General features: G+C 46.2%; 1 protein-coding gene across 1 annotated transcript in view; it reads left to right on the top strand.

Annotated features, from left to right (window-relative positions):
• Nucleotides 1-23,804, top strand: part of LOC132394453 (uncharacterized) — a 38,786-nt gene that overhangs the window by 1,988 nt on the left and 12,994 nt on the right. Inside the window, exons 2-5 of the mRNA XM_059970628.1 lie at nucleotides 6,036-6,344; nucleotides 14,358-14,618; nucleotides 17,836-17,949; nucleotides 20,439-20,537. Coding sequence (XP_059826611.1) covers nucleotides 6,036-6,344; nucleotides 14,358-14,618; nucleotides 17,836-17,949; nucleotides 20,439-20,537 — 783 coding nt within the window. The remainder of the gene's footprint in view (nucleotides 1-6,035; nucleotides 6,345-14,357; nucleotides 14,619-17,835; nucleotides 17,950-20,438; nucleotides 20,538-23,804) is intronic.

The raw sequence follows: 23,804 nt of genomic DNA, 5'->3' as shown, positions 1-23,804 counted from the left end.
AACAGATCCCTGCAGAATACCACTGGTCACTGACTTCCATGTGGAATACGAACCATCTACAACCACACTTTGCCTTCTGTGGGCAAGCCAATTCCCAGGCTATATTAAATAATCCATGCTCTAAGTTCATTGGCCTTGTTTATGATACTCCCTGCATTAAAATAGACACATCACGCTCTCTGCCTGTGTTTTTGCTTTCAATAAACTACGCACTTGAGTTTTCATTACACTCCCATTCGTAGTACAAGACTTTACAAAATGCATCACCTCGTACTTACCTGCACTGAAATCCATTTGCCACTTATCTGGTCAGTTCCCCAACTGATCAAGGGAAGGTATATGAGAATCTTCCCTTTTGAGGCATGGGCAATATTATTTCGCCAACTGTCCTGTAATCAAGAGTGGTTGAATTACTGTTTGTAAATCAGAAGGAGAGCCGTACTGGCGTTCAGAAGGAGAGTGATTGGTTTGCTTCAGTGGCATCTGCTCCAGACTTGACAATTAAGGTTAAAAATAACGCTGGTCTAATATGTGTAACTGGTCTCTCACCAGCAATGCAACCCCAGCAAATTCACAGGTGAAGTGCTGCCTGACCTGGACGGACCGTTTTGGTCCCAGAATGGAGGTGAGGGAGGTGTAGCACTTTGGCCGCTTGCAGGGATGTGCCGTGAGGAAGATCAGCGGGGAGGGACGAATGGACAAGGGAATCACGGAGGGAGTGATCCCTGCAGAAAGTGTGTGTGGGGTGTTGGGGAAAGGTAAAGGTATGTTTAGTGGATGGAGGAAGTTGCGGAGAATGATGTGTTAGATGCAGAAGCTCACGGGAGGTTGGTAAGGACGAGAAACCCTGTCACTGGTTAAGGTGGTGGGAAGATGGGGAGATAGATGGGGAGATAAGTGAGGATGAAGGTAGGTGGGTGGGGGAGAGGAATGATATGATGGGTGGAGAAGGTAAAGGGCTGAATAAAAAGGAATCTGATGGGAGAGCAGTGTGGGCCATTGGCGAAGGGGTTGGGGATAGGCAAGTGAAGAGAAGGGGTAAGAGGGGAACCAGTATAGGGAATAGAAAAAGAGAAAGGGGAGGGAGGAGGAATTACCAGGTTAGAGAAATTAATGTTCTGGTTGGAGGTAATCCAACCAGGTGTTGCTCCTCCAATCTTCAAAAGTCCTCTTCGTGGCAATAGTGGAGGCCATGGATCGAGTGGGAAGTGAAATGAAAATGGTTTGCCATTGGGAAACCCTGCCTGTTGTGGATGGAGCGACGGAGACTGAAAGGTCTCACTGCACACTCCCAGTGTTCTGCTCGTTGTTCCTGAAAGACAACCTGCATGCAAACAGGCCACTTCCTCAAATGAGTCAATGCCCGCCAATGGGCACCCATCCATTTTAATCCCATCGCCCAGCACTTGGTACGTGGCCTTCTTGCCCAAGGGCTCATTTAGACATGAATTGGAATGGTTTATTATTGCCACATGTAATCAGTGCAAAGCTTGTCGTTCATACTTCTCGTCCAGATCAATTTATTACACGGTGTGTTGAGGAAGCACAAGGTAAAGCTTTAATAGAATGCAGGATAAAGTGCAATAACTACAGAGAAGACAGTATAGGTAGACAACAAGGTGCAAGATGATAACAAGGTAGTTAGAAGTCAAGAGTCCAATGCTGGGAAACCATTGAATCTTCTTATAACTGCAGGTAGAAGCTGTCTTTAACCCATGCCAAGCTCATTGGCTTCATCAACTTTCCCTCCATCTTCCAACCTGCCCTTAAACTTACCTGGTCCATTTCCGATACCTCCCTCCCCTTTCTCGATCTCACTCCCTATCTCTGGAGATAGCTTATCTACTGATGTCTATTACAGACCCACAGACTCTCACAGCTACCTGGACTATACTGCTCCCCACACTGTATAAACGCCATCCCTTTCCCTCGATTCCTCCGTTTCTGCTGCATCTGCTCTCGGGATGAGGTTTTTCATTGCAGAAGTAAGGAGGTGTCCTCCTCCTTCAAAGAAAGAGGCTTCCCTTCCTCCACCAACAACACTACCATTTCGCATATGTCTGCCCTCGCTCCATCCTCCCGCCAGCACACCAGGGACAGGGTTCCTCTTGTCCTCCCCTACCACCCCACCAGCCTCCACATCCAGCGCACAATTCTCAATAGGATCCCACCACCAAGCACATCTTTCCCTCCCCCGCGCTCTTTGCTTTCCGCAGGTCTCACTCCCTACATGACTCCCTTGTTCATTCGTCCTTCCCCACTGACCTCCCTATCCTTGCAAGAAGAACAAGTCCTACATCTGCCCCTACACCTCCATCACTACCATGCAGGACCCTAAGCAGTCCTTCCAGGTAAGATGACACTTCACCTGTGGGTCTGTTGGGGTTATATACTGTGTCCAGTGCTCCTGCTGTGGCCTCCTGGATACCAGAGAGACCTGATGTAGATTGGAAGACCACTTCTCCAAGCATCTACACTCCAACTGCCAGAAGAAGCGGCATCTCCAAGTGGCCGTCCATTTTAATTCCACTTCCCATTCCCATTCCGAAATTCCAATCCATAGCCTCCTCTACGGTTATGATGAGGCCACACTCAAGTTGGAGGAACAACACCTTATATTCTGTCTGGGTAGTCTCCAAACTGATGGTATGAACATTGATTTCTCAAACTTCAGGTAATGCCCCCGCATCACCATTCCCCATCCCCTTTTCCCTCTCTCGTTTTGTCTCCTTGCCTGCCCATCGCCTCCCTCCAGTGTTTCTCCCCCTTTTCTTTCTTCCATGGCTTTCTTTTTCTCTCCTATCAGACTCCCCCTTTTCCAGCTCTGTATCTCTTTCACCAATCAACTTCCCAACTCTTTACTTCATCCCTCCCCCTCCCAGTTTCACCTAACACCTTGTGTTCCTCTCTCTCTCTCTCTCTCTCTCTCTCTCTCTCTCTCTCTCTGTTCTGTACATAGACTGTACTTTTTTTACCATAGATGCTGCCTGGCCTGCTGAGTTCCTCCAGCAGTTTGTGTGTGTTGCTTTGTATTTCCAGCATCTGCAGAGTTTCTCTTGTATTTACAAGGTGTGGTTGGGTTTTTGATTATGCCTGCCACTTTACCACGGTGGTGAGAAGGACAGATAATCCAATGTTTAAATGTTGCCAGTGACCCAGCTTCACTTACTCTCTGGTATAGTGTATTCCAAGTACTGCCACACCCTGGTGAAGAAAGCTGTCTCATATTCCCTTTAGATCTTTTCCACATTATCTAAAATCTATATCCTCTCATTTTAGAAACATAGAAAACCTACAGCACAATTTATCTACCTCTTGAGTAAGGGAAAAGTTCCTGTGGTCTTCTCTGTCTATACCCCTCAATTTTATATACCTCAAGCATGCCTCTTCCTAGCCTCCACTCCAGAGAAAACAGACGTAGCTTCTCCACTCTCCACATAGCAGAACTGCTCCATTTTAAGCATCGTCCTGGTGAGTGCCTTCCCATACTCCTCTGTACCTGATTGTTTCAATGCCAGTTACTGCATCACTTCACAACTGAAATGGAAAATGGAGGTGATACTTTGGCCTGGCTGTGAAGGGGTGGATATGACAGGAGTAGGTCCTGGTTGGATTGGACTGTAGATGTGCAGTCGTACTGGACGGGATAGGTGCTGCAAATGTAAACCCTTACCTGGTTTTGGGATCACATTAATACCAAGACTGACACCTGAAACCCAATGGGGACCAATATGCTTGAGGGCAGGTTTATTAGAGCTTTTAGGGAGGGTTTAAACGAATTTGGCAGGGGTTGGGAACCAGAGTGAAGGGACTCGGGGTAGGATGGATGGTAAAAAAGCAAAGATAGCGAGCAGTCAGACTGTCAGGAAGGGCAGGCGGATGATAGGACAAAGTTGCAGCCAGCAGGATGAGTATCAATGCATTCGGCATGCATAGCCAAAGGGTAGCAAACAAAGTACTCAAAGTGTTATATCTCAGTGCACGGAGCATAAGAAATAAAGTGGATGATCTTGTTGCGTTATTACAGATCGTCAGGTATGATGTTGTGGACTTTACTGAATCGTGGCTGAAGGGTAGTTGTAGTTGAGAGCTGAATGTCCAAGGTTACACGTTATATCAGAGAAATAGGAAGGAGGCAGAGGGGGTGGTGTGGCTCTTCTAGTAAAGAATGGCATCAAATCAGTAGAAAGATGTTGAATCCTTGTGGGTTGAGTTAAGAAACTGCAAGGGTAAAAGGACTCGGGCCTCCCAACAGTAGCTGGAATGTGGACCACAGATTACAACAGGAAATAGAAAAAGTGTGTCAAAAGGGCAATGTCATGATGGTCATGGGGGGTTTCAACATGCAGGTAGATTGGGCAAATCAGGTTGGTAATGGATCTGAAGAGAGTGAGTTTGTTGAATGCCTACGAGATGGCTTTTTAGAGCAGTTTGTCATTGAGCCTACTCAGGGATCAGCTATACTGGTTTGGATGTTATGTAATGAACCGGAGCAGATCAGGGAGCTTAAGGTAAAAGAACCCTTCGAAGGTAGTGATCAGAATATGACTGAGTTCAACTTAAAATTTGAAGGGGAGAAAGTAAAGTCTGACTTAGCAGTATTTCAGTGGAGTAGAGAGTATTACAAGTGGTATGAGAGAGGAGTTGGCCAAAGCAAATTTGAAGGAGATGCTGGCAGGGATGACAACAGAGCAGCAATGGCGTGACTTTCTGGGAAAAATGAGGAAGGTGCCGGGTAGATGTATTCCTAAAACAAAAATAAAAATGGCAAGTAGTACAACCGTGGCTAAAGAGGGAAGTCAAAATTAATGTAAAAGCAAAAGAGAGGGCATACAACAAAGCAAAAATTATCAGGAAGACAAAGGATTGGGAAGCTTTTAAAACCCTACAGAGAGCAGCTAAAAGAATCATCAGGAGGGAAAAGATGAAATATGAAAGCAAGCTAGCAAACAATATGAAAGTGGATAGTAAAAGCTTTTTCAAGTATGCGGGGAAAAAATAATAAGAGAGATAGGAATGGATATGGGGCTGCTAGAAAATGAGGCCGGAGAAATAATAATGAGGGATAAGGAGATGGCAGATGAACTAAATGAGTGTTTTGCAACGGTCTTCATTGTGGAAGACACTAGCAGTGTGCCTAATGTTGTAGCGTGTGAAGGAAGTGAAGTGGGAGCAGTTACTATCACAAGAGAGAAGGTGCTCGAAAAGCTGAAAGACCTAAAGGTATGTAAGTCACCCGGACCTACTGTACTGTCGTGCTCTGTGACTCTAGACCCACGTATTCTGGTCCTAAAGCCCAGTGAGCAGTCCTGTAATGCCTGTGTACAATGTCCTGTGTATGTTACTCAAAATGGCTTCTTTGGTTTGTTACGAGCAGGAATGCTTCTTTGTCGGATAAGTGTTTCTCTCGCCGTTGTTTCGCTTTTGAATGGCTGATATGGTAATTGTATTCATTTGTTAATCAATGGGGAATGTTATTGTGTCTTGTGATGCTGGGAACTTGGGGGAGGGGTTTTCGCGGGTTTTTGGTGTGAGTGGAGTCGGGAGGAAGACACCGAGGAAGGTGGACGTGCGTTGGACTGCTCGTAAGACTACCAGGGTGGTCCCAGGTGCGACGGAGTGGCGGTCGGATGGGTCGTTGGTTCGATGGCTGAGCTCCAACGAGTGCACTAAACAGACTGAACTTTGATAAGTTGGCGCCTTTTGTTTTTTTCCTTATATATTGTATTGCCTAATACTCTTAATTTTAGTAAACTCTTTAAAGTGTAATTCATAACTGTATTTGTTGTGGGTTTGATACTGTTGGCGGGCGCGAGGCATAAAACTTGATTCTCACAGCACCTGTGCGAACGGGAGGTGGGTTGGTGAGTGGCTGGATCTCCGTTTCCCCTACGTAGACATATACCAGCCTTTTGGGTAAGTGTTACATCTGCTTGTGTAATATGCACTCATTTGCTGAGGTGAGGCCACGTGCATTATCTGAATATTTTTCTTGTTAATGCAGCATAATTGATTATATTTCTTATCCAAATCAGCTGTAACGGAAGAAGTAGGCAGCTCTGGCTCATCGATGTTACTGGATCCCAAATTTACATTCGATCTCAGCAAGGAAGAAGTTGTTTGGGAGTGGCAGAAATGGAATAGCACGAAATCTCTAAATATTTTAGATCACGTCCCTCGTAGATCTTACATAAAGTTTCCAAGTGAACAATTCAAACGCCGTTTACAGTTCAATATTTCTAATGGGGCGCTGACGATAAATCCACTGGAACGCCGTGATCAAGGAACTTACATGGTATACATACAGGGGGAAAAGAAGAAAGAACTACATTTGCATGTTTACGGTGAGTTATCTTGCTTATTTGTGATGCTATATGTGAAATACTCATCAAATTGCCTGCCATTGTTTCCGTTTGAGGATAAGTGGGATACCGGACCTGAAAACCAAAATACGGAAGTTGAATGTAGCTGTTCATTCAGCCAAGGCAGCTATGATACATCTGGCAGCCCACGGACAAGTCTGCATGGCATAATGACCCGCATCTATCCCTGGACTGGTGAGATGCAAGATGGAGAACTGTTGTCTGACTTAAGGGTTGAATTTTTGGGAAGGGAGTGAAGTGGAAGTGTGGACCGATGGGGAAATTGCAGAATTGCAGATGGAGGATAGAAAGTGAGGGGAGGAATGTGCGCAAATGAGACAAAGTAGGATTATTGCAGTCTCTTCTGAGCCTCAGTTCCATTTCATTCTCCCCCACCCCACTCTAAAGCATGTCTGTGACAATATACCGTGAGGTCAGTAATCTGTTCTACTTTCCGTGACCCTTATTGCTGAGGCAGAGACTAGGATATCAGTAAGTTGGCTGTGGGAAGATGAACAGCATTAAGATTGGTGTTTGGGTCTGGAGGATGATCCAAAAAGAGGGAGGAATGAGAACTCCGGAGAACTCTGAAAACTATTTTGCATATGTGGAATGAGCTGTCGGAGGAAGCTTTCAAGACAAGTATAATTATAGTGATTAATTGACATTTGTACATGCACTTGGATTAAAAGTTACATGGGCCAGATGCAGGAAAATTAGACTAGTTTAGTTAGACATCATGGTCGGCATGGAGGAGTGGGGTTAAAGGGCCTGTTTCTGTGCTCTATGATGTTGACCCTACAACAGTTTACATTAACAAACACTGATGGCCTGTTCAGGGGCTATGTTGAAGTTTTGAATCAGCTCAAGGTGATGGGTTGGGGTGTGGGGGTCAGCCGGGAAAGTGTGTTAACAGATAACAGGAGCAAGGAAATTGAAGTGTCCTTGGCATTGCATCTAGGAAGAGTCCTGGTCTTTAGGAGGATTTACTAGAATTTGAGGAAGTATCCGACATTTCAGTCGAGCCAGGCAAATCAAGAAACTGGTAGAAGTTTTCAGAGTTCCAAGTACTACCAAGAGTTGAGAGGAAATACATCTTGCCCTGGCAGCAGGTTTGAGAATCAGAAGCCACAGGGGTACAATCACTGGAAGTCACTGGCAGCAACATTTCTCAACCCATTATGCTGAACACTGCCACTCCCCGGGGCTGTGTGCCCAGCCTAATACTGTTCACACCGCTGATGCAGAGTGTGTTGCAAGATCCATCTCAAACCGTGTCATCAAGTTTGCAGGTGACACAACAGTGGTTGGCCTATCAGGTACGATGACTAGACGGAGTATAGAGCGGAAGTGGAGTGGCTGGTGGATTGGTGTAAGAAGACCAAGGAAATCTTGTGGACTTCAGAAAGATACAAATACATCACTCCCATAGAGAGAGTTAAGTTCACCAAATTCCTGGGAGTTCACATCAAGGGTGACCTCACCTAGTCCCTTAATATCACCTCCCTGAGCAAGAAGGCAGAGTAGCATCTCAACTTCCGAAGAAGATTGAGGCAAGCCAGGTTCTCCCTCCTTAACTCCCACCCTCTAACTCTGTTTTACAGGAGCACTTTTGAGAGCTTCCTGACAAGTTGCATCTCCATTTGGTATGGAACAGTTGAGCATCAGACCAGAAGTCCCTACAAAGTACTGTGAGAACAGCTGAGAGGACCCTGAGGGTCTCTCTACCATCCATCAGGGTTATTTATCAGGAATGCTGCATACGCAGGGCCCTTAGTATTAAGGTTTCCTCCTCCTCTCACCCCGCCGCCCCATTCATCCAGTATCCTCTTTGACTTTCTACCATCACGGCGGAGACTATGATGCATAAAAGCATGAATGGTTAGAATGAGAAATACTTTCTTCCCCTAGGCCATCAGGTTTCTGAACTCCCTGCCACTGGTTAATCTTTTCCATACCTTACAATATTTAATGTTCAGTGTACTTTAATTTTTTATTTATGTGTGACTCATCTGTAAATTTTATCCTTGCCTTCATAAGTTATTGTGTGTTATGTGTGTTATATGCTTAACATCCCAGTTTGGAGAAATGTTGTCTTGTTTTTATATACATTATATGGTTATATAATTTATATACATGTATATAGCTAAATGACAAACTTTCCTTGCCAATCCCAAGAAGGCTCTGGACTTTTGTGAACCAGGCCTTTACATCCATGTCATTCACCTATCGTCATCAAGCACAGGAACAATTCATTTGGCCAACAGTGTCTACACCCGTCTACATTAATCCTACACTAATCACATTTTACTAATCCCAGTTTACCCTCTCTACATTTGCATCAGCTCTTTATAGGTTTTGCCAGTCACCTGAGGTCCCTATAAAAAGTATTCACCCCCCCCCCCCAAAGAAGTTTTCATGTTTATTGTTTTACCACATTGAATCACAGAGGATTTAATTTGGCTTTTTATGACACTGATCAACGAAAAAGACTCGTGTGTCAAAGCAAAAATGGATCTCTACAAAGTGATCTAAATTAATTACAAATATAAAACACAAAGTAATTGATTGCATAAGTATCCACCCTTTCACGTCAATATTTAGTAGATGCACCTTTGGCAGCAATTACAGCCTTGAGTCTGTGTAGATAGGTCTCTATATCAGCTTTGCGCAGTTGGACACTGCAATTCTTCCCCATTCTTCTTCACCAAAACAATTCAAGCTCTGTGAGATTGCATGGGGATTGTGAGTGAACAGCCCTTTTCAAGTTCAGCCAAGAATTCTCAGTTGGATAGATGTCTGGCCTTTGACTTGGCCACTCCAGTACAATAAATTTGTTGTTTTTAAGCCAATCCTTTGTAGCTTTGGCTTTATTCTTAGATTCATTGACTTGTTGAAAAACAAATCTTCTCCCAAGTTGAAGTTCTCTTGAAGACTGTGTCATATATTTCTCCAGGATTTCCCTGTATTTTGCAGCATTCATTTTAACCTCTTACTTTCACAAGCCTTCAAGTGCCTGCTTCAGTGAAGCATCCCCACAGCGTGATGCATCCATCACCGTGCTTCATGGAAGGATGGTGTGTTTCTGATGATGTGTGGTGTTCAGTTTTGGCTTCATCAAACCATAGAACCTTCTTCCAACTGACCTCAGAGTCTCCACAAACTCTAGCCAAGATTTTGTGAGTTTTTTTTTAAACAATGGCTTGTGTTTGCCATTCTCTCATAAAGCTGTGACTGGTGAAGCACCCGGGCAGCAGTTGTTGTATGCATGCTCTCTCCCATCTCAGCCACTGAAGCTTGTAACTCCTCCCAGAGCTGATTCACCAGCAGTTGGACCTTCCAGATTCAAGTGTATTTTTACTGCAATCAGTTGAAACACCTAGACTGCACACAATGATCTCTATTCAACTGATTAAAGTGACTTCTAAAACCAATTGGCCACGTCAGTGATGATTTGGTTTTGTGGCGACCCACTTCCCAGCGCACTCGAACCGGCTTACAAAGCGGCGCATGCCGGCATTGAGGCCGGTCCCAAAGAGGGCGTCAAGCCTGCTTCACCAGCAAGGGGAAAAGCCCGAGCGCAGAACGGGACTGTGAATACACACCCCCTACAGCATTCCCAACTGGGGAAGGTGGGAACAGGAAGGCTTTAAAGCGAGGCCGCGAACTTTAAATAAACCTCTTTTGCAACTGCAGCTCACCGACTACGTGTCGTTATTTGTAGCACACCGCTACAATTGGTGACCCCGATGGCCCAAACGATATTTGGACCGATGATGAACAACGCCGCATCTGTTCATGCAGTTTTGTTAAAACTGCCAAGTTTCTGGATGCTGCGACCTCACCTATGGTTCCAGCAAGCAGAAGCCCAATTCCACATTCGACAGATAACCTCGGATGCCACACGTTACTACCACGTGGTGAGCTTCCTCGACCAGGACACAGCTGCCCAGGTTGGGGAGTTCATACAGTTGCCCCCGGAGGACGGCAAATATGCAGAATTCAAAGCCTTGCTCATAAGGACTTTCGGACTCTCACGGCACGAGCGAGCTGCCCGCTTACTGCACCTGGATGGTTTGGGAGACAGACCGCCATTGGCTTTGATGAATGAGATGCTGTCCCTGGCCAGAGGACACATTCCCTGCCTCATGCTTGAGCAGGCGTTCCTGGAGCAGCTGCCTGAGGACATACGCTGCTGCTGTCCGACGCGGATTTCAGCGACCCCCGGAAGGTGGCGGCCCGGGCAGAAGTGCTGTGGAAAGCCAAGAACGAGAGTGTGGCGTCCATTGCATAGATCACCAGGCCATGCTCCCGGCAGCAGTCCAGACCAGGCCCAGCCGCAGAGCCCACTAACCCCAGAGGCAGGGGTGAGGAGACCAAAAAACAATGGTGTTTCTACCGCCAGCTGTGGGGCGCAGAAGCCCGCTGCTGTAGCCCGCCCTGCAAGTCCCCGGGAAATGCCAGGGCCAGCTGCTGCTGATGGCTACAGCAGCTGGCCATCAGGATAACCTGATGCAACAGGGGGCTGGAGACCATGTGGCGACTACCGCAGGCTGAACGAGGCTACAACACTGGACCGCTACCCTGTGCCGCGCATTCAGGACTTTGCAGCAAACCTGCACGGCGCACGGATCTTCTCCAAGGTAGACCTTGTCTGGGGATAACATCAAAACCCGATGCATCCGGACGACATTCCCGAAACGGAACTCATCACCCCGTTCGGCCTTTTCGAATTCCTCCGCATGCCGTTCGGCCTAAAGAATGCCGCACAGATTTTTCAGCGGTTAATGGACGCAGTCGGATGCGACCTGGACTTCACTTTCATCTATTTGGACGACATCCTCATAGCCAGCAATAGTCGTCAGGAGCATCTATCCCACCTCCGTCAACTCCACGCCCGACTGAGTGAATATGGCCGAACAATCAACCCGGCCAAATGCCGATCGACTTCCTGGGCCACAGGATTACTGAAGACAGGACAACCCCTCTGCCCGCTAAGGTAGACGCGGTCCGCCACTTCCCCCTACCCAACACACTCGAAGGCCTTCAGGAATTCGTGGGTATGGTGAATTTCTACCACCGTTTCCTCCCATCAGCAGCCCGAATCATGCGCCCCCTGTTCACCCTGATGTCGGGTAAGGGCAAGGACATTACCTGGGATGAGGAGTCCACCGCCGCTTTCATCAAAACCAAAGAAGCCTTGGCAAATGCCGCGATGCTAATGCACCCCAGAACAGACGTCCCTACCGCCCTCACAGTGGACGCATCTAACACGGCAGTCAGTGGTGTGCTGGTACAACTCATCGAGGGTCGCTGGCAACCCCTGGCGTTTTTCAGCAAACACCTACGACCACCCGAGCTCAAATACAGTGCTTTCGACCGGGAACTGTTGGCGCTATACCTGGCAATCCAGCATTTCAGGTACTTCTTAGAAGGTCGGCCCTTCACCGCGTTTACGGACCACAAATTGCTTACCTTTGAGTTCACGAAAGCATCCGACCCCTGGTTGTCCCGCCAGCAGCAACATCTGTCCAACATCTCCGAGTACACGACGGATGTCCGGCAAGTCTCGGAAAAGGACAATGTCGTGGCGGATGCTCATTCCCGCCCTAACATCCAAGCCCCTGTCCCAGGGGTTAGATAATGAAGCGCTGGCGGAGGCACTGCAGGCAGACGAGGAGATCCCTAGTTACAGAACCGCAGTCTCCAGTTTGCAGCTCCAGGACCTCCCCAGAGGCCCAGGTGAGAGGACCCTACTCTGTGATGTCACCACCGGCCAGCCCCGTCCCGTCGTCCCGACAGCCTGGCGGCGGCGCATTTTCAACTCCATTCACAACTTAGCACACCCCTCCATCCGGACAACCGTCCGGATGGTAGCCAACAGGTTCATTTGGCACGGACTCCACAAGCAGGTCAGTGAATGGGCCAAAATGTGCATGCTGTGCCAAACAGTCAAGGTGCAGCGGCCCTGCCGCAGCAGTTCCACCCCACCCGCCGGCATTTCAACCACATTCATGTGGATATCGTGGGCCCCCTGCCAGTGTCGCGAGGAGCGCGGCACCTCCTGACTATCGTGGACCGGTTCACAAGATGGCCAGAGGCAGTCCCGCTCACTGACACCACCTCCGAATCCTGCGCCGGAGCACTGACTGCAACCTGGTCATCTCGCTTTGGTGTACCGGCCCACATTACCTCCGACAGAGGCGCCCAGTTCACCTCCAGCCTGTGGTCAGCTATGACCAGCCTTTTGGGGACACAGCTGCACCAAACAACTGCCTACCACCCACAATCGAACGGGCTAGTGGAGCGTTTCCACCGTCACCTGAAGTCTGCTCTCATGGCCCGCTTCACAGGGCTTAACTGGGTGGACGAGCTTCCCTGGGTCCTGCTCGGAATCCGCATGGCGCCCAAAGAGGATCTGCACACCTCGTCGGCTGAGTTGGTGTATGGCGCACCCCTGGTCATCCCAGGAGAGTTCATACCAGCCCCAAGGGGGCAAGAGGAAGAACCCACAGCAGTCCTGGGCAGACTACGCGAGAGGCTCAGTAACCTGGCCCCCATACCCACTTCACAGCATGGGCAGAACCCGACCTGTGTACCCAAAGACCTGCAAAACTGTAAGTTCGTTTTTGTATGATGGGGCGGACACTGACACCGCTACAACGGCCCTACGAGGGGCTGTTCACGGTGATCAGAAACAACGGGTCCACATTCGTGTTGGACATCGGGGGGAGAGAGGAGGTTTTCACAGTGGACCGACTCAAACTGGCCCATGTGGACTTGGCACAGCCGGTCGAGGTTCAGGCACCGTGGCGCAGAGGCAGACCTCCCAAACAGAGTCCGACCCAGACTGAGGACATTGGGGGGTGTATCACCGGTTCTGGGGGGGTGGGTTATGTGGCGACCCACTTCCCAGCGCACTCGAACTGGCTCACAAAGTGGCGCGCGCCGGCATTGAGGCTGGTCCCAAAGAGGGTGCCAAGCCTGCTTCACCAGCAAGGGGAAAAGCCCGCGCATTGGACGGGACTGTGAATACACGCCCCCTACAGTATTCCTGCCCGGGGAAGGCGGGAAGAGAAGGCTTTAAGGTGAGGCCGTGAAGTTTGAATAAACCTCTTTTGCAACTGCAGCTCACCGACTAGGTGTCATTATTTCAGCGTTGTGTGTAGCACACCGCTACAGTTTGTCATATCAAGGGGGGTGAATATCTTTGCAGTCAATTATTGTGTTTTATATTTGTAATTAACTTAGATCACTTTGTAGAGATTTGTTTTCACTTTGACGTGAAAGTCTTTTTCTGTTGATCAGAGTCAAAAAAAAGCCAAATTAAATCCACTGTGATTCAATATTGTAAAACAATAAAACATGAAAACTACCAAAGGCGATGAATATTTTTTCTAGGCACTGTATACAAGGAACAATGTAGTGGCCAATTTGACCACCATTAACCTGCTCCGCTTCATTGATTTAAATATTAGCTCTATTTGTCACACGTACATCAAAGCATATATTTAAAATGAGTCATGTGTGTCAATGACTAACACAGCCCGAGGATGTGCTGGTCATTGACACAAGAGTTGTCATGGTTTCGGCATCATAGCATGACCACATCTCACTAACCATAACCCCTATGTCTTTGGAATGTGAGAGGAAACCGGAGCACCCAGAGGAAATCCATGTGCTCAGAGGGAGAACACAAACTCTTTACGGACAGTTGCAGAAAAAGACTGGGACACTCCTGTCTCTCCTGTGTTTCTCTGCCAATGCCCTGTTACTTGTTCAACCTCCTGCTTCCTCTTTGTCGCGGCTGAAGGGAAATCACTGTTCAGTCATTACAAAATAAATTGACTTTAAAAATGCGCTGCTCATGTGTAAATTGTAGCACATGCAACCATGTTATGTAAAAGCAGCTCCTTTCTTTCCTGCATATTTGATAGAAAGCAGCAAGTTTTGTCACAAGTAACTGTAGTTCATGAATCTTATTTTCCCCTTTAGAAGAGCTGTCTGACGCTATGATACTGGCCAACGCCAGCTCCCTCGGTTCCACCATCCAACTCACCTGTAATGTCAGCGGAGATGATCCTGGGTATCAGTGGTGGTTCAAAGGAGGAGAAATCTTGGGGCATCACCAGCTAATGGATGGGAACAGGACTCTCATTATTCCAGTGGCTTCAGCACGTGACTGTGGAATCTTCAGCTGCGAGGCAACCAATCCCGTCAGCTCCGTCAGGGCAAATTACACTCTAGCTGTTCCTGGTGAGTTTGCTTTACGTATAACAATCTAGGTAAATTTCTGCAATCGCTTGCAGTTAGTGTAACTTTGAATGCAACTTGGGCAAATCAGCACTACAGCAGCAAGACAGATTTGGGGTATTCAGGATTACAGTTCAGAAGGAGATCACTGAGCCCATCAAGTCTAAACTCTCAGTTTCAGGCTCCCCTACCTACTGTGACCTTATTGATGCACCTCATTATTTTATAAGCGTCGTCAACGCTGTTCCCGCATCTTCCAGGAGAAAGATGTTTAATGTATCTAGCCTCTCCAGTCCCAGTAACAGCCTCAAATCTTTTCCCCTCTCTTTCCAGCTTAATGACAAACCCCTGCCTTACAAATCCTTTTCTTTGAGATACTTATCCAGTCCCCTTGAGCACTAAAGTTAAACCCGTCTCCTTTATGACCCCCTAGCAAAGCAGTTCAGACCCTAATCAGGTTAGATTCTTCCAACCATCTCCATCCTATGTCTTGTTTTTACCCTACCTATCTAAACTGTCTGTTCTTAAGCATCATTATCCATCTGATGTCCTCTTCTCTTCCAAGGAGAACAACCCTGCCTTAAGTGCACTTGGTTTATTTCTGACACCTCTCCCCTTTCTGAATCTCTCTGCCTCCATCTCTGGGGATGAACTGTCTACCAATATCTGTTATAAACCTACCTAATCTTATAGCTATCTTGACTATACTTCCCATCTTGTCATCTGTTAAAATTGCCATTCCCTTTTCTCAGTTCTTTGTTTCCACCAAATCTGTTCTCCGGATGAGGCTTTCATTTCCAGAACATCAGAGATGTCCTCCGTCTTCAAAGAACCTCGTTTCCCTTCCTCCACCGTCGACGTTGCCCTCACCTGCATCTCCTGCATTTCCGGACATCTGCACTCACCCCATCTCCAGCCACACGAACACGGATAGAGCTGGGAGTTCTTCTTATCCATGCCTACCATCCCAAGAGCCTTCACATCCAGCACACAGTTCTCTGCAACTTCTGCCATCTTCAATAGGATCCTGCCACCAAATACATCTTTATGTCTAAACCCTCCCACTGCTTTCTGCAAGGATCACTCTCTCCATGATTATCTTGTCTATTCGTACTTCCCCACTGATCTCCCTCCCTACTGAAAGTGGAAGTAGTGCTACCCGTGCCCACTCACTTTCTCCCTTGCATACATTCAGAACCTCAAACCACTTCACCTGTGAATCTATTGGGGTTGTCTACTCTATTCAGCGCTCCCGATGCGGCCTCCTCTGCATTGATGAGACCCAGTGTAGATGAGGGGACCACTTTATCGAGCACCTTCATTCCATCTGCAACAAGCAGTATTTCCCGGTGGCCAGCCATTTGAATGCCAGTCCCTACTCCCATTTCAAGATGTCAGTTCATGCCCTCTTCTACTGCTACCGCGAGGCTGCTCTCATGTTAGAGGAACATCACCTCCTATCCCATCTGGGTAGCCTCCTACCTGATGACATGAAAATCAGTTGTTTTAACTTCTGGTAGTTTCCCCCCTCCCTCCTTCTTACTACTTCCTTTTCCCACTGATTCCCATCTTGCCTTTTCTCCTTTCCTCATCTCACTTGCCTATAACCTTCCCCGGTGCTGCTCCTCCTTCTCTTTCTCCATTTGGCCGATTATTCTCTCCTTTCACGTCCTTCCTTCAGCTCTCTACCTTTTTGTTCTTTAACCTCACAGCTTCTTACTTCATCTCCCACCCACCTGGCTTCACCTTCCAGCTTGTACTCCTTCCTCTCCCCCAGATTTACTCTGGCTTCTTCCCCTTCCCTTTCAGTCCTGCTGAAGGATCTCAGCCCAGAATATCAACTGTTTATTACTTTCCATAGATGCTGCCGGACCTGAATTTCTCCAGCGTTTTGTATGTATTACTCTGACAAACAGCTTCAATGTGCAAAAGACACATTGTGCAAATAAAAGAAATAAATAATATTAAGAACATGAGTTGTAGAGTCCTTGAAAATGAGTCTATGTTCTGGAATCAGTTCAGAATAGTGGAGAGTAGAGTTATCCATGCCGGTTCAAGGGGCCTGATGGTTGTGGGGTAATAACTATTCCACAGCCTAAAGCTCTTGTACCTCCTGCCCAATGGTCGTGGTGAGAAGGGAGCGTGGCCTGGATAGTGGGGTTCCTTGATGATGGATGCTGCTTTCCTGGAGCAGCATTCCGTGTAAATATCAATACAGGCTGTATATGTAGTTCATGTGCTGAAGCTCGGCCCAAAGTTTTGAACCTCCAACTTTGGAATGTGAAACCTGTTTAGGCAATCTAGAAATATTTTCCAGTTCATGTAGTTGGTGAAAACCCACCCATCTCCTTTCAGATCTTCATGTTCCATCTTCAGTCCTGCAATTCTTCACTTTCTTGGTCTTAATTAGGGCAAATCATTCTGTTGGCTGTAGACTTCCATTGATTCCATAATGTTTCTTGTGTTTGCTATGCCTGCCAGAAAATGAATCATAGTTGTATATGGTGACATACATGTACGTGGGTTATTAATTTACTTAGAACAAGACTGGACCTGTCGTAATGTAACATCTTCACAAAAGCAAAGCATGAAATAGTAGAGTCAAGTCTCTGCTTTACATAGGACTTTGGATGGTGTGTTGAAATAAAGGCTAGGTCCTTCTTTAACAATTATGAAAATAGGGAGAATGGTCTTGCCTCTTGTTAAGTAATGCATGCAAAAATCTTTCCCCTTCCTCTGTGATTCTTCCACATCCTTCCACTTCTCTCACTTTGGCCTAGTCAACAAATTGTTGGATACTAATAAAACATGGTCATGTCATACTCCAACTTGAAATAACAACATTCCAGTGATAATTCTGGCTATTTTGTAGGATAATTAAGTGGTGTGATGCAGTTGCTCCAGTAAAACTGGTTTCTAGAAAATACTCAATTAATTGTACTATTAGAAAACTTAATGACTAATTACACATATATAGGTTATATAAAATTAGAAGCAAACACAGTAAAGTTAAACTACAAGAAAAATAATGATTCTACACTAATCCAACATTTGGCATGTCACAGTACCGTAGAGTTTAGTGTAATGCTATCACAATGCCAGTGACACAGATTCATTTCTCACTGCTGTCCGTAAGGCATTTGTACTGCAGAAATTGGCAGCTTTCATGGTTATTTCTCTGGTGCCCTGATAGATTCTTTCAATTTATTTTTAATTGCAGGCTTTCTCCTCAAGACCATCGCAATCGTGGTGCTGTTTATCATAGAGCTAGTGGTTTCGTTGCATCATATCTTGCCAGTGCTTCTTTGCCACTGGAAAATGGAATCGGGTAAAGGTATCGATCACTGTATGAATTGTATTTAAATATAAACACTCAGTTAACATTGGGCTCTGAAGGGAATTTGCTAATGAACAGCATCAAGTGAATAGGGCATGGGTTTTTAAGGGTAAGTTGATAGAATCTGGGAAAAGATGCAATTCCAACTCCAGGGCAGCAAGGGACATTTCGGAGTCTAGTCCAGTGGATGAAGGGAAGAGAATAGTCACAGGACAGATGAACAGTCTCAGTTAGAGTCATCCGTGGGTTCAGTGTACGTTGCAGGGAGATCTCTGGGTGAACGATGGAGACATCAGTGAATTGGGGTTATCATTGCACCTCGGGATAATCTTTGAACAAACAGTTCGGTGCGAACACAGGACGTAGTGATGATTAGTTCAGCGCAGGCAGACCTCGTGATGATCAGTTAAGCCAGTTATTCACCGGACTGTTCACACTCAGTCCCTTAGACATGAAACGGTTGAGATGGAGGGTAAACCATGGAGAGGGAGTTGGAACCCAAGAACATCAGAAATAGAAGCAGGAGGAGGCTATTCAGCCTTTGTCTGAACATTTACCTGATCAGTTATCAGCCCCAACCCATATCACTTCATTGTGTTAATCTCTAAATCAATCTTTGCCCTAAACGTAATTGGTGACTGAATCTCCACAGCCCTTTGGAGAATCCCAAAGGTTATCAAACCTGTTTTTCCACCCCCCCCCCCCCCCACACCATCTGTCTTGAATGGCTGGGCCTTTATTTTGAGCCTGTCACTCCCTGTTGAAGTTATCCCAGACAGGATTGCCGTCAACTCCACTTCATGATAAGCAAGCCCCACTAAATGTTGTACATTTCAGAGGGATCTCCTGCCCTCATTTTCTACCATGGAGGTTTATAGGATTAATCTTCAAATGCTGAACCTGCATTCTTCCTCCTATCCCACATCTACCCGTTCCTGAGTGGGTGATACCAGATCTGTAGAGGTGTTAAAAGCTGGAAGAAATTGCTTGATTAGACTTGATTAGGAAGAAATACAGAGGAAAATAGTTAATGAATATAGTAAGAGACAATATACGCGATCAATCACCAAGCCAGTCTATGCAAGGAACCACAAATATCCATCTGCCTTTTCCAGTCACCCCTCACCCATCTTGATGTCCTTACCTCTATCTCCACCACTTAGCACCAATCAACTGCCCAGCCTAAGAGAAGATTCCCCTTTGCATAAAGAAACTGTCCCTTTTATATCATTTCAAGATCCTTTACTCTTAATACTTTACCATACAAACATTTTTACCCCATTTTCTACTCGGAAGGCTGTGGACTAGTGCTCACAATAGGTTTCCAAAATATTGCTGAGAATAGTTCCCTTGTGCTTTCTCAAAGCATCCACATTCAGGACTAACCCCTCCATTTTCTCATATAAACTTCTATTTTGTTACACATCTTGGCACATACTGAGGAGAAATTGAATTTAACTCTCCTTACAGGGCAGCATGTTGATTTCCTTCCTAATCAATGTCCATACCTGTGACTTAATTTCCGGTCATCTGTGCACAAGGGAATTTGGGTCCCTCTGAACACCAACATCTTATATTCTGCCTTTTTCTCCTACCAGGGTGAGAGAGTGATGATGCAGTGGAGCAAAGGATTCAGTGATATTGAAGAGGGTGTGATCTAATACCTGACTGAGTAGTTTCTGAAGCATGGATACGTGGATATGAATTTCAAAATGTCATGGGAAGGGATTTGAGGAAGAAACTTTTTCAGGAGTAGGATTGAAGATTGGAGTATGGGTGAGGAGCAAATCAAGATGGCAGCTCACCATTACTTTCTTGCAGAATAGAAAGAGAATCATAAATGTTGGCCCCACTAGCTATGCCAGAATGAATTAAGCGAAGAAGAGGTGTCCCCTGAATGAAGTGGTGGTGAATGCCTAGGATCTGGTTGACCAGGTGTCATTAGGCTCCTTGGACAGCCTTTACTCTTTCTACATTATGTCCCTTCATTTGGAAGGTTCATGTAACACGAGTAACAGTTTGCATCCTGGACCACAACACTGCCCGGTGCCTGTGAGCATCCGGGTCAGTGATGTTGCAACCCTGGGCATCAGAAGAGGCTTCAGGATCAGATATTGAAACTTTAGTGGTACAGCTGGGGTTGGCTATTGTCACTAGTGAGAAGACTTTGTCAATCATAGCTCCTGAGATCATTTGGATAATACACAAACGATTTGCAGTAGGTTCCTACCTCCTCAACCGGATACGTATGTGGGGAATCTAGTGTACCTGTTGTTTCCAACTTCACAGCTAGTTGATAATGAGATTGCTCAAGATACTAAAATGTGAGGTGTTTCCCTCTCTTGTGTTTTGTCTCTCCCTGAACTCCCCTCTCCTCTTTTCTGTTCCCCCCAACCCCCACATTGTTGCTATTGGTTGCGAGATCTTGTTGATTCTTGTGTGGAACCATTTTTCTACCTTTATGTTCTCGATTTGTTCCTCCGTAGCCCCGAAGAACCAAAAATGTTTGCTGGGCTTGAATCTCATTGATATTCTGCTTCTTGTCGGTTTCTTCATTACTTTTATATACTGGATTATGCTTGAAGGTAGGTGTGCTAATATTATTTACTTGAATAATAATGATCACTTCTGCACTCTGCAGGGTAACTGGAATGGAATGAGTATCTCAGTACATTGTGAGCTGCTTTACCTGGAACGTCAGCACCTGCAGTCCTCAGCCCCACAGCCCTTATCGGGAGGGGGGTGGGTGCTGGTAGGGAAACCTACTGGAGGATTAAACTTTAATAGCTGAACATCAGTGATTCAGTTCAAAGCTGTTGGTCAGAACCAGCATGGTTTGGCCCAGTATAGACTAGTTTTGCAAGGACAGACTGGGTGGCAGAAGGCACTTGAATAAGTCTAAGTTGAAGCACAGGGAATTGAAGGTGTATTCTAGATCGGGGCAGATAATTGGTTTGGTGGTGAGATGCAAAGTGTGGGGATAACCTGCAGGGGCTGGAGTTCTAGGATGTGACTAATGCAACAGATAATCTGCTGGACGAGCTCAGTGAGTCGAGCAGTGTCTATGGGATGTGTGTGTGGGAGGGGGAGCAGTTGTTGTTTCGGATCAAAATCTTGCACCACACTTGGGACGTGGCTAATTCCTTACCAAAGAAGATGCTGCTCGATCCACTGAGTCCTTCCCAGCAGATAGGTAGATGTTCCAGATTCCAGCATCTGCCATCTCTTGTCTTTTGGGATGTGACTAACGGTGTCCTGTGTAGATCTGTGTTTGGGTGTAACTAGTTCCCAGTGCTGGATGAATCATGGTTGGTACAAGTTCATCACCATGCTGACTGCTGATGCAGAGATGGGTGACATTTTGAACTGTAAGCTGCAACAATAACTCCCAGTGATTAATAGATTAAGCACGCAGACAAATTTCTTGGTGTTCACCTGACAGTGAATCTCACCTGGTCCCTCAACACCAGCTCCATAGCAAAGAAAGCCCAGCAGCGTCTCTACTTTCTGTGAAGGCTGAGGGAAGTCCATCTCCCACCCTCCATCCTCATCACATTCCACAGGGGTTGTATTGAGAGCATCCTGAGCAGCTGCATCACTGCCTGGTTCGGAAATTGCACCATCTCAGATCTCAAGACCCTGCAGCAGATAGTGAGATCAGATGAGAAGAACATCGGGGTCTCTCTTCCTGCCATCACGGACATTTACACTACATGCTGCATCCGCAAAGGAAACAGCATTATGAAGGACCCCATGCACTCCTCATACAATCTCTTCTCCCTCCTGCCCTCTGGGAAAAGGTTCCGAAGCATTCAGGCTTCCACAACCAGACTATGTAACAGTTTCTTCCCCCAAGCTATCAGACTCCTCAATACCCAGAGCTTGGACTGACACCTTGCCCTATTGTCCTGATTATTATTTATTGTAATGCCTGCACTGTTTTTATGCACTTTATGTAGTCCTGTGTAGATCTGTAGTGTAGCTTTCTCTTTTTTACGTAGTTCAGTCTAGTTTTTGTACTGTGTCATGTAACACCATGGTCCTGAAAAACGTCGTCTCATTTTTACTATGTACTGTACCAGCAGTTATGGTCGAAATGACAATAAAAGTGACTTGACTTGACTTGAAAACTAGCCAGAGGGTTTCACTGCAATTTGGCTTGGACTTAAAGCAAAAAAAAAGAAAATTTGCAACTATTTTAAAAAGAAGTTGGAAGTTAGAAGCAGTTGGAGGTTTAATATTCCTGGAATCTGTATTCATGGATCATTAAAATGTCACAAATAGAGAAAATTGGGTACTGGAATGGTGGTCTTTAAACCCAGAACACTGGAGTGTAGAAGTTATGCTACAGCCAAACAATATCCTGGTTAGACTTCACTTGGAGTTGGGGAGCGGTTCTGGGCCCTAAAGTGAGAACCTTGCATTGTTGGCATCGATGTGCTGACGCACTCGGAATGGGAGAGTAATGACTTGGCCATGTCAGAGCACCCACGTGTTGAGGCAGCTTCTTGTTATTGAGTTAGTGCGACAGATTGCCTGCACCCTGGAACCACTGTGGTTCGTGTGGGAGGCTCATCACGAGGAGATTAAAATAAAACTGGAAACAAATACAAGCACAAGAGATACTGCAGATGCTGGAAATCCAGCCAATATGTGTATATTTTGTATATTAAATAACTAAATTAAATAATTAGTGCAAAAATAGAAATAAAGCAGTGAGGTAGTGTTCATGGGTTTAATGCCCATTCGGAAATCGAATAGCAGAGGGGAAGAAGCTGTTCCTGAATCGTTGAATTTGTGCCTTCAGGCTTCTTTACCTCCTTCCTTCCTGATGGCAGCAATGAGAGCAAGGCATGATCTGGGTGATGGGGGTCCTTAATGATGGATGCTATCTTTTTGAGGCATGGTGCCTTACATTGATCCTGTGCAACAGCCCACCACCCCGTAACAGAGGGTGATGCGGCCCGTTAGAATGCTCTCCATGATACATCTGTAGAAAGTTTTGAGGGCTTTTGGAGACGTACCAAATCTAGTGCTGTCATGTCTTCTTTTGTAGCTGCTTCAACCTGTTGGGTCCAGGATAGGTCTTCAAAGATATTAACACCCAGGAATTTGAAATTGCTCACTCTTTCCACTTCTGATCCCTCGCCTTACCCTTTCTGAACGCCACAATCAGTTCTTTGGTCTTATTGACGTTGAGTGCAAGGTTGTTGCTACGACACCAGTCCACTAGCTGATATATCTCGTTCCCTGTACATTTTCTCGACATTTTCAATCAACACTTTGGGCCGAGACCCTTCAGGCCTGGAGGGGAAGTGGTGGGGAGGGGGGGATTTTGGAATAAGAAAGTGCGGATAAGGAAAGGAATATAAGATGGCAGGTGACAAGTGAGAGGGAAGATGGATGGGTGAGCTGAAAAGTTGGGAGCTGATAAGTGAAGGAGGTAAAGGGGTGAAGAAGGAATCTGATAGGAAATGAATGCAGCCCAGACATGGTCAGTCACATACCTGGAACCAATGCGGAAATCATAATGTAGTGCTGAGGACTGTGATTACTGCATCTTAGCGATTTGAGTGCTGTTTCAGGAAAGCAGCATCTATCATCAAGGATCCCCACCATATAGGTCATGCTCTCTTACTGCTGCCATCAGGAAGGAGGTGCAGGAGCCTCGGGTCCCACACCACCAGCTTCAGGAACAGTTATTTTCCCTCAACCATCAGGCTCTTAAACCAAAGTGTCACTCACCCTACCACTGAACTGATTCCACAGCCTATTAACTCACTTTCAAGGATTCTACAACTCATGTTCTTGATATTTATTGCTTATTTATTTATATATATTTTTAATTTTGC

The sequence above is a fragment of the Hypanus sabinus genome, chromosome 5 (genome assembly GCF_030144855.1).
Source record: "Hypanus sabinus isolate sHypSab1 chromosome 5, sHypSab1.hap1, whole genome shotgun sequence".
NCBI lineage: Eukaryota > Metazoa > Chordata > Chondrichthyes > Myliobatiformes > Dasyatidae > Hypanus > Hypanus sabinus.
Note: the sequence above shows the minus strand (reverse complement) of the source record. Positions and strands in the feature narration are given on the sequence as shown.